At 37.8% G+C, this 20059-nt stretch overlaps 1 protein-coding gene across 1 annotated transcript in view; it reads right to left on the reverse strand.

The window, feature by feature from the left end:
• The window catches only part of LOC100167546 (cyclin D2-like), a 56295-nt gene that overhangs the window by 17923 nt on the left and 18313 nt on the right, over nucleotides 1-20059 (reverse strand). Inside the window, exon 2 of the mRNA NM_001162284.2 lies at nucleotides 15027-15242. Within this exon, the coding sequence (NP_001155756.1) occupies nucleotides 15027-15242 (216 nt within the window). The remainder of the gene's footprint in view (nucleotides 1-15026; nucleotides 15243-20059) is intronic.

Below are 20059 nucleotides of genomic sequence, written 5' to 3' on the forward strand. Positions count from 1 at the left end.
CAGTAGACGGCCAAGACGATCACTAAATAAATTAGGGTCATTAAAAATAAAAGGTTCGTTAAATCACTTTTGTATTTATATTATGCGAGGGGTAACAACTTATTTTACGATTTAGAAAAAAATGTATACCTATAATATATATATATATATATAAGAATATCAATTTTTATTGGTTTGTAAACAAAATCCTAGCGTTTATATATTATTATGCAGGTATATATAAGTACTGTGTAAGGAACGAACCGTGTACACAAAAGATAAACACAATTGATTTCGAAAATCGTTTCCAAAAACTCCCGTGATTTTTTGGCATTCCTCGCTAATGAACTCGATGGTAGTAGCGAAGAGTCTGTGGTGGCGGATGAAGGGGAGGAGGCGGAGTTGACTATTATTATTGGAACCCATCGACGATTAATCACAAACCGCGTAATGTTCTAACGAAAGATCTATAAGTGATAGATCGAAATTGTAGTAAAAAAAAAAAAAGGAGGAGAAGAAGAAGAAGAAACCTGGCCCCCGAGCCAAACGTAAAGATGAATATTTTAGATAACATTGTCCGACGCCTATAAGATTTTTTTCCCTTTAATAGCTCGTCGCCGCCGCCGCCGTGTAAACACCACGGGGCCGTTCGATTTTGTATACAGACGTATTATATATTTAATAATATTATGTATATGATATATATCTACAACCGGCGGCCGACCGACCTTCTCTACACATACCTATTCTATTACTTACTACTATTATAATATCTTGTATAAAATATGATGTAGGTATATACCTCCAATAATATATAATATCGCGTGTGTGTGCCTACACCGTTTCCGTCGTCCCGCATATTATATACAACGATCGACGGAGAAATGAAAAAACAACGCGCATATTAAATTATATTATTATTATTCGGCGCGCGCACATATTATTATTTTTATATAGTATTCTCGTTTCTTCTGCTGTCCGCCATAGCCGTATTATGGAACCAACGAGAGAGAAAAATAATAGCGTATAATATGTAGGTATAATGTGTATGGGCACACTGATTATAATAAAAAACAATAAAAAGAATCCAAGTTGCACGTTCGGGTCAGTCCGTCGCTCGTTAACGTGGCTGTACGCACACTTATAGCGCAACACAATCTGTACACCGCACATGCCGCTGCGGCTATTATAATATTATGTACCCATATACATAAACATATTATTATTATTATTATTATTATTATATGCGATACATTATAATTCACGCGTCGGACACGCCGTGCAGGACTTCAGAAGCCGATTATATAGTAATAGTATGCGCGGCGCGTACAACGCACACTGCATGCGGCGTCATTCGATGATCGACAGGCTACGCCTCCGCACACATAATAGGTAGGTAGTAGGTACCTACATTCGGAATATAATGGGACGAGATGGAGACAGAGAGTGAGCTTCACTGACTGTGATATTATAACAGCGGTTTTCACGACAGTATAACATTAGATTAGTTGTAGGTATTATACACGCGCATATTTATTATAACGCGAATACGATTTACCCCGACGCCGCCTCGCACGCTGCTGGGACAGGGACAGATGGCGACTTTTGTGTGACGAAATCGATCCGGACACACTGAAGCTATTACATACTATGTTGTTGTAAGATCTTCGCGTATTGTCCTCGATGACCACATGATATTATTATATTGTAATATATACCAAGACCGCTGTAGCCGGCGCCCGTGGGTTTCCGTTGAGTGTCGCGCGGCGTTTGCACGTGGGCCTCTTCTTGTAACAAGCTCGATACCCGCGGCCGAGTACCTTTATAATATTATAGGTATGCGTTTAATAACGAGCAACTCGACTAGCGCATGCGCACTGATCCACCCGTTCCATTCATCACGAACCCGAGCCGTTTTCGATTGACGACTAAAGACACCCATTCAAGGTCGTCTTCTCTTCACAGTACCTATACACAATATGTATAATACAACCCTTTTTTTAATAGTGTTGTCAGTCAGGCCGGCGGCGGTCGTCTTATCCCGCAGCATTAGTCTAGGGAATATATATATATATTATGATATACCGTCCAACCGATGGTAATCGATTGAACATGGTTCAGCCTATCAGCTCTTTCTCTTTCTTTCTTTCTTTCTTAATTTCTGTGTATATCTGTCTCTTTCTCTCTATTCCTCTCTCACTCTCCGTATTTCTCTGTTTTTCTGTTTCTCTCTCAAACGCTATCCAGGGATCTCGAGGAAAATACGACATTTTAAGGAGCGAATTTGACAAAAAAAAAAGACGGATTCGTATATTATGTATGTGTATAAATGGGTATAGGCGGACACGGCGTTTATAAGTACATTATTTCCTCACTAAATCCCAGAAAATACGGTGTTATCGCGATTGAAAATGTCTTGTAGATTTTATTTCTCGATACATTTGCCAAATATTTATGTGTAACCCGATTTCCCATTACTTTCGTGACCACTCTCCTTGATATATTATATACGCACGGTCGGTATATTATTATGTTTGATGTCGCACAAACAACCAACAATAACTGCTGAGGTATGCAACCGCGATAGTGCTGAAAATGATGTTAAACAGGTAGGTAGGTATATATAGCTATACAAATACAGCGGCGGAGGATGAAGAGAGAAGGAGCGATGTGAAGATGGAGGAAGTGGACGAGGAGTAGGACTTTTTGGAATGTGCTCGGTCATATTAATGTACATATTGTGAGATTTTTGTGGAAAACGACGATGACGACGGCGGCGGCGATATTTGAACGAAGTAATAATAGGAGGCTTTATTGAAGAAGGGAGAAAATATGTTTACCGAGAACGACTCGGCGGCGGCGGCGTACAATCATCATGGGTGTGGTGGTTGCTGCACACTTGCACCACTATAATACGAGTATAATGTATATATAATATACATATACATATGCACAGAGGTATATACGTATGTGTCTACCTGTCGTCTTGTTATTGTTATTATTATCCCGTGGACCAGCCGCGCCGGTGGTGAAGCATATATGTAGAAAGCGTCGTCATATACGACCGTAAGCTATAAGGGGAGTCGTCGAGGTCCCCGCGCGCCCGGCCGCCGTCTTTCCGAGGACAGAGTAAAAAAATAATCACAACGAAGACGCCGCCGCCGCCGTCACATACTCACATGGTCGAGTCGTATCCTGGGTGTATAATATTATAATAAGCATTATTGGGCCTGGCTATGCACGGGAAAATATCATATGCATCACCCACAGAGGTATTATATATGTAATATAATATAGGTAATGTCCAAAGTCCGCATACAATAAGTAGTACATAATATATTTTATATAAGCAGAGCTGTCGATTCGTACGCTTAAGAAATCGAACAACGAGCGTTTTGTTCGACCAATAGTCGCCAGTGCATTGATACACTGCTGTTGTTGTATAATATAAACGCGTATAATACCGATCCATTCTACTATAGATTTTTTTCTATCTCCGTACATCCACATCCTTTTTCCTCTCTTTTTTTCCTCGTTTTGGTACTTCACGCTGGGGGGACTTAAAAACCAAAACACAATGACGAAAACTAAACGATCGAATACACAATAATATATATAATGTACCTACATATTAAGTCCTCGGCGAGGCGCAGGAGACGGAAACAAACGAGAGGACGACGATTTCCGAGTACTGAGAGAAATATTATGTTTGTTCACGAAAACGTGTGTTATAGATATACATATAGATAATATATATTATGTATAGGTGTACTACACACAGCAAGTGTTGTATAGATGTGATTATTTTCAATTTATTTCTAATGGGAAAAACTCGTTAGGTGTACCCTTTTGTAAATACATTACGAACGCGTTATATGTATATGGTGTGCGTGCGTGTAAAGCCTATTATATATTATTATACAATATTTATATAGATTACACCCCATACGGCCGAGTAAATTCAAATAAAGAAACGAAAGCGAGTTCAGAAAATTCATCGATAAATATTTTATATCAGTATACCTACCTCCTACTCAACAAAATATACACATTCTACAATCACTAACTAATATAGGTATATAAGTAAAACAATTAATTATATAATGAAAAATGAATTAATAATTATCTTGTTTATTTTAAATTTTTTTTAACATTTAAATGCATTAGTTGCATGTTTCATAATATGAAAAAAGTGATTAGGTATTAACAATGTAGGTACGATCGACATTAATATAAATTTGGCGTTTGACTACGACAATGTAGCAATAAGAAAATCAATTTCAGCGCATCTTAACATTTTTTTGGATTGTATGTACCCACGGTGCATAACCTCCCCACATAGGTACGCTGGATGATAAAATAGATCGAAATAAAATTCCACGAGCGTTGTTGTTGTATAAAATATAATAATAATGATTATTGTTCGATACAGGAAATAGAGACGGTGACGGTATAGATACATAACAGTATGTACTTGAAAATTATTCGATTATTGTTTTTTTTTTTTTTTTTTTTTTTATCATCATATTATAACCACAAACCACCGAAATTAAAGAAATAAAACCAAAGATCATTTATTATGGAATACACAATAATATTATGTTTTTTTTTTTTACTTTTGGTTTCTAAAGCGGATGTAACAACTATCATTGTACTGCCATTGGCCGATAATGCAGTGCAGTGATGTTTCGACATCCGCGACGATTGACAAATTAGAAGGCTAAATAATAATATATCATAATATATGCCGCCAACACATTGCATATAATAATGTTCATTTTTTTTTTTGTGTTAAGAACGACTATAATATAAACTTCCTCGTCATAATGTTATACGGTGTAGTATGTGTTGTCAGTTTTTTTTTGGCTAATATTTTCGGTTTTTATATGCGCAAAAAGCACACGTTTCATGTATATGATTATTACACTGAAGAGAAAATTATGCCTATATTCGGTATCGTCATCTGGTCGTTTCACAAGAGAAATCAGCAAAGTTATAATACTGACATAAATCTTGGATAATATTATAATGATTGACATAATAATATCGATGTGAATGTACGATATTTAAATTTTCTACCAGAGCGACGTACGATAGTTTCGGCTTACCTTACGGTCGCCTCGTTACGATTAAATTACGCACCGGAATATAGTTTCTATCCCCTTTAATCGTCATTGGCAATAAAAAACTAACAAGCTTCGTCGTTACGATCTCGACGAAACGTAATAATTGTATAAGACATGCATTCATCATTATTAAATACACTGCGGACGATAAAAATTGCTGGCTCGGCGACAATCTGAACCCACGAAAACTATTGCTCTGGAGGTATATTATGCCCTTTAAAAGTAATTCTTTCTAAAAGGACCCGATATTTATAAATTTGAAATTTCGTTTTTGAAAAATAACTACGGAGATAGACGCTAAATAAGTTTTAGACGAGTTAGAAATGTTGTAAATAGTTTTACTAATTTAATCAATTTGTAACCAATTTTATATTTTTATTACCGCACTACATTATATAGTTTAGAGGGGAAAGCCCCAATTTTTTTTTTTTTTGCAGATTATGGGTTACAATATAGGTTTGCAACACTATGCATAATATCATATCAGGACAGTTATATTATGCTATATACAGTATAACTGCGATAAAGCAATATAAACTTTCGACAAGCGTGAAGAAGAACACGAAATAGTTAACACCCGAACGAAATATATTATATAATAATCGTTCGATGGTCCGACCGACGACGTCCGCACATGACGCGCAGAGAATGCTAATGAGAACACGTTGCGCGCACGGTGTATACAATATTATAATAATAATAACTTATAATGGTGAACGTCGCGCGCAGACTTGTATCGTATTATATATTATTATTATTATACATGTGCGTACGACGACGGGGTCCCAGTCATATGGTTAATACCTAGTACCATATATATATAAAATATATATATATACAAATTATATACAAACACATACATAATATATATATATATAAATAATTCATGTATAAAATATATACACATTTATATATGATACTATATGGCCGCTGCACCGTGTGTGTGTGTGCGTGCACTTGGAATGCGTTTCATTCATAAAATTTATCTGACAGCCGCACCGCACCGCGCCGCACACGATCATCGTATCACCCCGCTCTCACCCCCCGCCATCACCCCTCCCACCGACAAAGACGCACTGCGCGCGAGCCAAGAGAGTCGGTGGCGGTGAGACGACGAGTGTATAATTATTATTATTACTATTATTATTATTATTATTATTATTATTGAACGGACCGTGCACATGACGCGCCGCCTCTTCGACCTCCCACCACCACCTAATCCTCCGCAGCCGCCGTGCACTACCACCGCGGACGGATCGAACGGTTTTGACGAAATCTCGACGAGACGATCGCCCGATCGGACCGCACACCGTGGCGAGATATTATTTGTGTTATCGCAATATTTGTAGTATAAGTATTATCATAGAATAATAATGTGTAACGCGATACCTACGATCGGCGCGACCGAGTTTCAGCAATAAAAATATGTCGGAGAGGACGTCGTCGTACACCCGCACGTGGTGTTGTCCCCATTCAACTAACACGCAGCGCTTACCAAAATCAGTCTTTCAAATGTTGTGTCCGTTGCTTGAATATCAGAGTGAATTGCCATTTGATCAATCAACATTTTCTATCTTTATCTACTAGTCCACTTGTTGGTTTTTTACAATAATTTAATTTTTAAACGAGTTATTATAAGAGTATGTAAAATATTATTGTTTAAAAATGTTCATAACTAGCTTAAAAATTTAAATATTGTAAACACACACACACACACACAGACGGCATAAGCGTTTTCTGATAAATGGAGCCGCCGTCAACCGTGCGCGTCTCGAGTATTGTATTTTTGTATAATATTATGATTATTATCATACCTCGTTATTGTTATTGTAATATGCGTAATCTAGTGTACATCGACGACGTTAATACGACGTTAAAATGACACTCGTCAGAGACAGCCAGATAAAAAACAAAATATACATTGAGGCCAATTCGCAATGATATATATTATAATTACTCACCGGAAGTGTCTCATCAGACGACGATCGCGCAAGCATTCAACCGACTGCACGGCGCACAATGAGAGGCTAGAATCGTAAATAATAATACAAAAAATGATCATGTAGCAGACGACAACACAATCGCATATCACGTGTTCAAATATTACCGAAGATCGAATTAGCGATACATTATTCTGATGGATATTATTATTTTTTGACTGTTTTGAGTTCAATAGTATTTTGAAAACGGTATTGACTGAGAAAATAATAACTCATCTGTTTCCTGACGTAGGTTCCCGAGTAGAATTCATAAACATTTCAGATTTCGAAAACAGCGCAGAAAAGTACAAATCGTTTAAAAAAACGTGTAACGCCGAATAATGCGATTATTACAGCTCCGTCCAACCCCTGTGGGAGACACCTCCGAATCGAATTTATAATCCTCTTTTTTATTTCACGAAAGTGATGTAACCCAAGAAGACGTATTTTGTTTGAGTGTGTGTATAATATGTTGAAGTCTCGATATAGTTTCAAAACGGCGCGGCACAACATGAAAAACAAAACGGACCTATTTTTAATGTGGTTTCATTTACGAAATGCACAATTAGGCTGACTTCCTGTTGGCAAAAAATTATAATTTATGCACAAAAAACAATCATCTATGACGCGGGAGGCCTTGTTGTGAACTTCTGAGGGACAAATTTTTGAAGCACTCTATATTAGCATTTTAGTTTAAATCAAAGCTTGCATTTGAAAAAAATTCCGTTTTATGTTACGACCACAACAAAACGATGAAACGTATTACGATATTCGGAATACTCATCATTATGCTTATTGGTGACAATTCATACCTTCCAATTTTGTACCAGTGCAATTAATGTCGATTGACATTTTTCTTAATTTTGTTGTTGTTTTCACGAATGTTTGACGAAGAAAAATTATATTTTAACTTAGTTTTGGGAAAACCGTTTGTCCTTATGTAGAGAGGGGATAAAAATACTTCGTCAATACTTTTAATGTGTTATAATATATTTTAGGACAGTAAATCAACTACAATAATATTGCAACAATAAGCACACTTTCATGTCATCAATTTTTACGTCAACGATAAAACCAGTCCGAAGATACACCATCACAACTGAATTGAATACAATACAATACGTGAACATATGGAAAATATTATCTCGCAGCAATTTCATTACTACTATAACTCTCGATATTAACCGGCATTGTTTATTTCTTTATTTGTTATCAATGTTTCACACGCTATAATAATAATAATACATAATATATGTATATGCATTGTCCATTGACACTGTTCAACAGAGTTTTGAAAAACGATTCTATACAGTTATATACTCACATACAATTTATTATATTGTAAGTGTATATCCACTGAGAGCCAAGGATACACATAATAACAAATGTGCATTAATGGAATTTCGAGAATAACAAGCAATCATAAATCAACGTTTCGTCCATTTGGGTTGTAGGCTTCAGAGTAGTTACAAGAAAACGACAGAAAGAAAAAATAAATAAGTAGGAACATCGTATGAGTTACCCCAGGGTCAGGTCGAGAGTAGAGTTGCACCCTTAGGCTAGCAACAACGCCCTTAAACATAATACACACACAAACACACCCAAAGGCCTTGTACAACAACAAAAGCCATATATTATTTAAAATTGTCGGCATTCTTTCAAAAACATTTTCCACCGGACCTTAATAATAATAATTAATAGATTCGGGGAAAAGCAAAACGACACGAATGCGAAAAAAATTACATCTGTTGCGTATTACTATACTACTACTACTTCTACCTACTAACCTAACATAACCTAACCTAACTGTGACACGACTATTACTACATATATATTAGATAATGATAGATATAAGCCATTCCTAGCTTAAAGAAGGTAGGTATAAATTTAAGATATATTGTATTGTTGTATTTATAATGTGTACAATTAATCTTTTATTTAAAATTTAATAATAAAAAAAAAAAATTCCTATACTAAACACCCATGGGGCGGCGTTCCCGAAGTTTCAGTATATGCCCCAGCAATACCATTGTTACCAGTTGTAGCAACCAATAGGTAACCATTCTGACTTGTCACTATGTAGTTTTGGATGAACAATGTACTAATAGTTGTTATCAAATAAATATTATAAAAATACCTACATTAATTATTCATTTTAAATAATTTATAATATTTTTTAAATTAAAAAAAAGACTTGTTCATGGTATAAAAATTATTTTACCCCCGTAGCTTATCAATCAGGAATGCTTCTGGTTGATGGCCTATCCATTATGTATTATCTATGTATTACTTTAATACTACTTTTACTACTATGACTACCTGCGTCGCGTATGCAACACACAACGCGCTGTTGTCCGTTCAAATACATAACTCCGGGGAGGGGGAAGGGGGTGTCGAGTCCACTACCACAATAATATGGTGTACTATTGCGTTGAAGTTATACTTTCAAAATCACTTACTCCACTCGGGCTCTATCCCTCTCTGTCACATATCTCTCTCACTATTGATTTTGTGTTATTAACGAGATGGCGAATGACGTGAGTATAAAATAGATAATAATTAAATTAATTAGCAATTTTACTCTGCAACCGTCGAAGGTCATCGCCGTTAAATGTTTGTACCATAATAGTATTGTTTTTATATGCATACATATATATATATATATATATATTATACAATACATAAAACATAGGTACTTGAGCAACGCTGCACATTGGAAGGTACGCGTATCGTATAACCCGCAGCCAACAGAACTGGTCTTCGAACGAATAATAAAACATAAACAAAAAAAATGTACTAACAGATTTAATCCCATAAATAAAAAAATAAAACCAAATTTTATATCTAAAACTGGTCACGTGCTTTTTTAGCACAACATTCCTTTGGAATCTGTACATGTATATATTGATCTCGAGAAGTGAATTCTACGTAAACTGTTAACATGTAATGTTATTATGTGCCCGTAATAAAATCGGATTTCAAATATTTTAAAGTGTTTCCCGACACAAACAGTGCTCTTAAATTACATTTTCAAAAGCGGCACAACGCTACACAGCGATATAGGTATAAAATTATATAGTTCGTTGTGCATATACATTACATTATATTGATGTGTACGCGTAGAGACGACGGAGGAGGTTTTAGAGTAGGCAACAGTAAAGAGCGGTATACTGCAATATAGCTGTTGTATACTATTACGATTATTATTTTATATTCGTCAGTGTTGTGGACAAAGGAAAAATAATAACGTTTTTAAGTGTGTGCGTCCCGACGGGAATGCCGTAACCATCAGCAGCGTTTGCCGTATAATATGAATGAAAGCCGAAAAACGATAAATACACTAGTTTTATGTGACACGTTTTTTTTTTTCGCCCTTCTTTGACCGTTCACGCACACAGAGACACGGGACCCCGACCGGCCGACAGTTTGTTTTTACAGACGAACAGACATCGTCCGGAAACATGAATGGACCTAAACGGGAAACATTTACGCAAAATCGTTACACACACCATTCATTAAACATTACAACACTACACACACGTCATAACCAATGAATAACACACACATGTGCCCCAGCAGCACCACACACGCATCCGCATACGAGACGCACACATTGTATAAGAACGTCGCATTTCGTATTCAACACGTAACGTCGATGCGTGCGGTGTATCCACACATGTTTATCGAATAAAATACCATTTTTTTTTTTTTTTAGACTGCGGTGCGTGGCGTGAAACTCCAAAATATGTACGCGCCGCATACCGTGGTGGCCGTCGATCACGTGGCCAAGACTTTTCGGCTGTGCATAACAACGAAGTTTGTAATGTATACCCTACGAATCGTACACGTATATTCTATTATATTTCTATTAAATTTCCTACAAATACCGTCGGGGTGAGATGAAAGATTTACAGAGAAAATATTACAACTTCTTCGAACGCGTTTCTTTAATATTTCTGATAGCTGTACGTCCGAAAAAATATGTTTGACAGTGTCGGATGCGAGAAGAAGGACGACGCGCTAACCAGAGGCGGCTGTGCTAACGAGATCTGCGTAGTCGTGAACTCGTGAGACACGTTTACCGTCAATTAGAGGGAAACACGACTCGCGCGTACCAAATACAAACACACACACACACACACACACACACATATATTCATCATTACACACGACTCTTAAGTTACGTATCAATTTGACGAACGGCGGCGGATATTAATGCGATTTAAAGTGCGCGCGCGTATACTTAGGTACTATAATATACGGTGCAACACGTAACGCCCACCGAAAACGAGTCATCGTGAGGATAGAAAAAAACCAAACAAACAACCAAGCGCCTGCTTAAGGACCACGCGTGAGACGAGAGATACGTATTATAGTATAGGTATTATAATATATTGTGCGTATACGATATTATTACGGCGGCGGCGGCAGTGGCGGTAATAATAACCTGCGAGGCTGCTGCTCTTGGTGTGTCCGAATCGATAAACATTGTACTCGCGCGCGACCCGACTCGGAGGAAGGCTTTTATTGAAAGGAAAGAATAAAAAAAACAAAGTGGCGCGAACGCATTATCACGATTTCCTTATACGTGGCGGCGGCGGCATCTAAGCACAAAAATAATAATAATAATAAAAACAACAATACACATCGGCTAGCGTGTATTACACACAATACGCGCGTACTATATACAACGACGGTCCTGGCCGAGAAATAATAATTTCAATAACAAACGACTAGTGGCGTCGGCGACAGTGTGAACTATATAGGTGTATATGAGTATAATAATCATTTCTTGTGTAGACGGTATTTTTTTCGGGATGTGGGCACGAAGGGGTAAACACGTATTCTTTTTTTTTTCCCTAGACGCCGAGCGCTAAGTCTGCTCTCTGGCTCCGACTATATGCGACCAGCGATACGTAGTAATAATCGTGGTAATAATAGTGTCGTCAATACACCCACCCGCAGGGCACAAAGCTACAACGCAGGACAACAACAATAATAATAATAAAAAAATAAAATATTCTGAAGACGCCCGACAGACACCACCAACACACACGCGTGTACGCACGCGACCCGACCCGGTCCTTTCTCTGCACGTATACTAGACTCCGGTCGGGTCGAATTATAATATTCGACTTATAGTCGTCGGCCCGAATGAAAAAAAGAAACAAAGTAAAAATTCCAAACCGAACATTTCGGCGGCCAGGAAAACACGACTACGGACGGCATCCGGTCGACGTCGCGCGCTTAAACAACAAAAACAACTTCGTCTGCGGGCACATATAAAAGGTAAACAATTTATAATACGACGTACGTCTGCGTGTTTGTTGTTTTACGACGACAATAATAATAATAATATAGAACCGATCGAGGAGATAAAAAGATTTCGTTTTTAACGGTACTGTATAATAAGTATAAAATATAATAATGTATTCCTATCGATGTTATTATTGTAATACCATTCTTACCATCGTCCGACGCATACCCATTACCCACCGATACTTGATCTGATCGACCGGGTTAATCGATATTCGATAAGTCTGGTCCCTAACACCACACACGGCGCGTATTATAAAATTGTCGACCTTTAAGAGGAAACGTATTTTTCCTACAATGACTTTGACAGATTGATTATGCTAAAACCTTACTCAACAAAGACGACGACGGAGAGTTTCAATGGGGACATTTTTTTTTATCAAATCTTAACGAATAATCCACAATTGTGTACGTCACGGTCGCGGTGTCCAACAGCGGCGGCGGCGCTTCGTTCTTGAAACGATTCGTTTCATCATACGTACTACGCGTTATTTTCATTTCTATTACGCCCTCCCGAATCCCGTCCCCGATCCGTCTCCTTTACAATAATAATAATTATTATTACCGCCGCCGCCGCCGCCGCCGCCTTTTGTTCGACAAAATCCTCCCACGACGACACGCGGTAATAATATTTCGGTTTTTCGACCATTCTCGTTTCGGTTGTTATACATAATATACATATATATTCTATAATATAAGGTGGTAGAAGTGTGAGCGCGCGAGCGAGCGATAGATTCTTCTCCTTCATAAACACTCTCTCTCGCTCTGTCTAGCACACTTTACACCCATTGTGGTGGTCTTCTGTGCGCGCCCAAATCACGAAGGACACACATAATATACACACACACTCGCACGCGCGCGGGAGATAGGAGGAATTTAAAAAAAAAACTGGCTAACGTTTCCTGCGCCGCCGTGGCGTGTACCACACGCCGCCACCGCCCTTTATTAGCATAACTCCTATATAAAAAAAAAGTAGGTACACTCTCTCACGGCGACGATAATCGATGACGGCGGCGGCGCGGTGGTAACACCACTCTTGGTTGATTATAATTTATTCAGATATTTTTTTTTGTCGCCCAATTTCGTGTTCGTCTGCGGTGGCGGAGTCTAATATCGCGCGCGGGTACACACAAACTCCGGAAATTTACCCGTCTCCGCCTCACCTCTGCACCACACCCGCAATTAATTACATCCAAAACACACCAGCGATATAGGGATTCGATCGTAGTATCTTAAGTATTTATTTTTCAATCGATACACATTATTTTGATCTCCCCGAAAGTATCGCGCTGACTGATGTTGTATGGAGATCGCACGCAACTGCGATACAAAAATAATACGATACGCGCGAAAAAAAAATATTATAATAGCTGAGCGTATAATACAAGCTACCAAGTCGGCCGGTCACACCACACACAAGATTCGCGCGCGTCGGAGTAGCCCCCACAACAATATTAATTCCCAACGACGGCGGAGAGATCTTATTTCGTCGCCAGACATTCACGTGAAATGGTATACCCCGAAATTACGCTTTCCCCTTTGACCTCCCCACACCCACCTTCGTGACGCAAGACTTACGAGTTTTTCGTATTTCTACGCGGTATGACCATTATTATTTCTGCAAACCCCAACCGGCCACCACGTCAGATATTTATTCCAAATCTATTACAATATTATGGACAATCGATTAAAATATGTAAACATTCTAAAATGGGTATATAGATGGTAAATGGAAATGGAACTACGAGGTAATCGCCGTCCGACTGGTTTTTTTACGTTTTTAAGGCACGAAATCACATACCTACACATACCACCACAGTACCACCATACGGCGTTCGTGACGTAGTTTTTAAATTTTATGTTTTCTAACCGATTGAATCGAACAATATACCAAGTAAAATACGCGACGATATAAATTCGATGAAACATATATTATTTTTTATCATTTCCACACACACGAACATAAATAAAATGTTTCTTTTATTCGAGCCAAATCGACCAAACGAATTTCAGTTTATTTGTATTTGTGTAATTCGTCGTTAAAATACGTTGGCGGTCTGTGTGCAACACCGAATACTAAACACTACGCCGATTTACTTTAAAAAAAAAAAACAGAAAACAAATTCAACAAAGCGTGTATTTCATAATTCATTATGTCTATTATGTTGTATACCAAAATGAATGAATTCACTGTGCATAATTGACAGTTTTTTTTTTTGCGAAAATAACATCGAGATTATAATAATGCGTTTGAAATAATATCCGACGAAAAAAAACCTAATAATAAAACCCGATTTCATGTTCATTCCTGATACCAAGATATTTATAGTTGAAAAATAACTACGAAATATGTTTGAACTATCGGATGCATAAAAATAAAATACACATTATTATTAGAACGAATTTAACAGGAAAATACCCTAAAATAATATCCATTGCTCAAGAAAACATAAAAAAAAAAAATAGATTCGAGTCATCGAACACAAACAAACAATAGTAAGCGGAGACGACACCAAAACAATGGGTTTGCAATGACAATTGACAATGAACTGTGATGGAGACAAGAAAACACCGACCATCGATAATGATAACTTTAACGTGAAAATATAACGAGCAGACGACTTACCAACAATTCTTCAGAAGTAATAGTATTGTCCGTGTACAGAACCAAAAGGTCGACGGAAAGGCAGTCGGACTCTCGAAGTTTAGAACTGACCAACAGGCAAGTGGTGCCCAGCAGCTGTAGGTGATTTTTATTGATCGGATTTACCGACAGGAACCTGTCCATATAGTTGACAGCCAATGGAAAAATGTCTTCTTGGCACTTTTGCTCTTCGCAGACCTGCGCAACAAAAAATAACACACAACGTTTATAACACAAAGTAAAATAGAATAATATATACTAATTATGAACATATATAACACTATAAGACGTATAGAATAATCAATTTAATAATATATTTAATAGCACAACGTAGTTTTTATAATTAATACCTAACTAATAACGTTTTCGATTTGAGTACGAGACACATAATTATAATATTATAATCATATTATTGAGCGTATGAATTATACGCATAAGTTGGTAGGTTTTCGGAGAACGACAACGCAACCGTTCAATTATAATAATAAAAAATAATTTCAACGAACTGTACTCGTGTACTAAGAATTCCAAATAAACCAACACCTATTATTTTTATTACCATTTTTATCGTCATATTATTTTCGACTAATTTGTGAACGCAGTTTATTTACACGAGTAATTCTTCACTCGTAATCACCGTTTATCATCTCTGAACCGGAAAAGAATATTGATAAAAATAAAATGTTTGATATATAATACGTATTACATGTTTTTTCCACAGTACGAGCAACCTTTGAAGTTTGAATACTACATAAAAATCATAATATACGTATACATTATATATTAGGTTTTTTTACTAAGTTCAGCGTGTACGGCTAACTCACTAAAAATCAAAATATCATTCTTACGCGTAGTCAATTGGAATAATTATTAGAAGAATAAGCGAAGACTTAAAATATTATATCCATTGTGTCGTAAACGAAACACATCACACAACCGTCAACGGAATAATAAAGATCGATTATAGAGATAAGTAACATAAATCCATATGAACATTTATAAAAATTATAATACGGCACCACGTTGCTCAGTTGTTTGATATTACATAATTTACATCAGTTGTAAAACAATATAATTATGAAATTATCTGTTTTTTTGTCGAAAAAACCGGTGTCGTGTCGCCTCAAGTCAAATCGTCGTTGACGTTGACGAGTAATTACAGGGTGCCAAAGTCGAGACACGGTTACACACGAAACACGTCGCTCCCACCCGACATAATAAAATTCAACACGTTTTTGAAAAAAAAAAAATTCAGGAGAGGACCATCCTCCCTTGTTTTGATGTGTGATGGTTTTATTGTCTCGGACAATACCGGTGGAGGCGGTCGCGGCATTCACATACGCCGCAAACACTGTGCATAAACAATACGCCTTCATGTACCATTATAATAATAATATGTAGGTACTATTGCGTTGCATGGAGGTAGGTATATTATGTATTATAGGTGAGGTACTCGACTACAACACAAGACGCGAAGTGGCTGCGAGCTGCAGTGTTCTCGTTCGTCGAGTGAAATCATTAATGGGGTAGATAAAATATAAATAATTTTTACGACAACCATGGGAAGAAACCGACGGCGGCGGGTTTTTGTATATACAATACACAGTTTCCGGGGGACCACCGTTTTGTTATATGGGACTATAATATGTTCTCAGTATACGTATAGGACCTGTAACATGCACACTGCACCGCGTAACGACGACAAGTGGCGGCGTTTTCGGACATTTCCTTTGGACCGCGCGTGATATATGCGTCCGGTCGACCCGTTCGCAGGACACGAAAAACGACTATACGAAGCACTAAATTAAACAGAGCGCCGCCGCACACGTGTGTCACGGGGTGCTGGCGGCGGCGTCTAAGACGCGCGATCGAACAAGGCGAGAAATTAATTTATAAATTAGGTAGAGACCTGGACTAAGACTTCGACGACGATAATAATAATAATAATAATAATACGTGGGAATGCTATGCTATGTATATGTGTGCGTGCAGCAATCATAACGACTAGGATATATATATACTACCACCGATGGAATGTGCCTCCGGGTGGCTGGCTGACTGGTCGAGAGTATTTATCCCAATCCCAATCGCGAGGGATGATATATACATAATAGCGTTTCCTCGCGCCGCCGTGGCGCGGCAGCAGTCAATTACCCAAGGGATAACAACGGCGACCATTGGCTTAGCCTTGGAGGTGGCTCGGAGGTGAGAGATTTTATTGCGAGATTGATGAGCATCTCAGGCTGTTTATTATAATGTATAATGCGTTCGGAGAAGATTGTGGGTGGAGCCAGGTCGTAGTCTTCGCAGCGGCGGTGGTACCACTAACCGGGTTGTTGTCAGAGAGACGAGGGGCCCGGATGCCGACAATGGACGTTGGAATGTTGTTAAACCCGAAACGCATGTACACGTAATTGAAGGATAGGGTTTTCGGGTTGTTTCTTTTCGGTTTTTTATAGTGCGTGTGTCCGTTCCGTTTTACGGCGCCCGTGGTGGGGAATAATAAATTAGAAAATTAAAAACCGACGACTTTTATATAAGAAATAGAATTTTAATCACCGACGCCGACGGTCGGTCGGTCGGTGTATGCAGCAGACGAGTAACCGGAGAGGGGAGACTCGTTTGTACCGCGTGCAATGTACTTACCAGCGCGATGATCGAAATCAATCTGTGCTAGCGGTGGCTAGAACGGAAAGAAAAATCACACACTCATTTACGTGAAAATTAATCGTCGTCGTTGTCGTCGTGACTGTGGCGATTTCGAAAATATACAGAAAATCCCGAAGAACATCATTGATCTATCAATCGTAGGTGTCCGAATTTTGAAAACCATAGAATTACGTTTTAATTAAGTTTTAATACGTGACGACGACAGGTAATTTACGAATAATTTGTACTGGCTTGCTCACAACTATGACGAAGACGACGTCATATTATTATAATATTACTCGAAACTTAAAATCAAACGGCTTATAGAACAACATTCTGTGTAAATTACTAGCAAGCCGCAGGTTCTAGGATCGCGTGTAATTGGCACGTTGCCACCGGGCTATGGGAAATAAAAAACACTTAATCAAAATTTATCACTCCCATTCAATTGATACCTATGTTGTATATATATATATACACATGCAATATGCATAAGAATATCGTCCGGGAAACATACACACGTGTAAAGTATATAAATGAAAAAAATTGGAAAATATAGCGAAACATCATAACGTGTTAATATATTATTATTATTATTATATTATTAGGATATTATATATATATATATATACCTGATAGGACTTATTGGGTAATGAACTCGCGTCGACTGGTTATATGTATATTACGAAAAGAGAACAGGAAAGTAAAATAATAATAAAAAAAAAACATTAAATGCGTTTGTGTACAACGATACGACATTGTCTTTATGCCGAAAATTGTATGTGTGTGGCAAAAAATTTCGTTATTTCGACCTTGTCTATTCGCGTGTAGATTTTTTGCGCGTCTACCCAAGGTCCGTACGTGCCAATTGAGATATGTATCCCACGTGGGAAGGGATAGTACGTACTTCCGCAGATGGAGGGGAGGTATATATAAAGCCTGTCAACGAATTAAAACGTTGGACGACATAATAATGTTTTGTGCAATTATTTCGTGTTTACATTATTTACAAAGCTCCATTTTGCCTGCTCGTCTTTGGGAGATGCGAATTTTTATAGAAGTGTCCACATAAGTTAACTGTTTTTAATTTGTTTTTTAACTCGACGTCAACATGGGTTAACCTAACTAATCGACGACAATTTCGAAATTTCAAAAACGCACTGAAAACTTATTATTTATTACTTATTATAATACTGTTACGATAATAATATAATATGAATTATTGTTTCGTTCTTGAATCGATTCGCGCCAAACGCGCCGCGCTTATCAATATCGACGCACGACGCAAAAAACGCATTCTTAATAATAAAAAATAAAACCCACCGCCGTCTCGACCCGAGTAGAAAATCGTTGCCGCCGGTGTACGAACACGCGCGTAACGTATACCACCATATACGCATAAACGGTCGTTAATAATAAATAATAATAAAACATATCGAGTGACCGTATCCCCCCGTCCCGTTCCACACACCACTCATCCTGTCCACTATTCGTTGGCCATTCAACGACGATGACGACGAAATAAATTATATTAATATTATATTATACAAAAATATTACCCATGTATAGTCGACACACACACACATCGACGAATACCGATTTTACTCAAGGATAATATTATGTGGCATATAATATTATTATCATCATCATAACTTCCTAACTGCATTGCGACGGCGGCAATTAATGCATACACGTCCACAGAAACGTTCCGAATAAAAAGAAGGAAAAAATTCCGAAAAATAAAAATTTAAAATGGTTAAAAACAATAAGCAAACGCGTTCGGTTGGAAATTCAAGCAGTCCCACCGTCGGCTGCCAGATGACGGATTTAAATTTTAAATAATATGCGTCGTTCAATACGTTTATATAATAATATTACGTTCAGAAGATTCGAAAAGACCTATTAATTTTGTTTTCGTATCGTTTTTTTTTCTGATAATACACAACCTCAAGCCTCCAGCCCGTTATTAGTCGTGTGTTGCGTGCAAATAATAACAGGTGTCAATAACTCGTTGCCCATCGGTCTAATCGTCGATCGTCGGCGGCGTGGCGACGATGACGACGACTAAATTTTTCGAGATTCGCAGCCGACACGTCTTTATAATAATAATAATATGACATTAGGAGTATTTTCGGCACACGGAACACTGTCTGTGAAAATCCCAACAGTATAATCAAACGGAGATCTCGTGCGCGGTGGGTGCGCGCGTCATCGTCAACAGCCAAAAATAAAAATGTTATGACACGTTTTCCGAACAATATAAACGCGTGGCCTGCCGTAAACACGTCAAGCGAGAACCGATAAGGATAAGATAGTCTCCGTGGCGCTGTTTCTCTCGTCGTCGCACACCGAAAACCCATTGACGA

The sequence above is a fragment of the Acyrthosiphon pisum genome, chromosome X (genome assembly GCF_005508785.2).
Source record: "Acyrthosiphon pisum isolate AL4f chromosome X, pea_aphid_22Mar2018_4r6ur, whole genome shotgun sequence".
NCBI lineage: Eukaryota > Metazoa > Arthropoda > Insecta > Hemiptera > Aphididae > Acyrthosiphon > Acyrthosiphon pisum.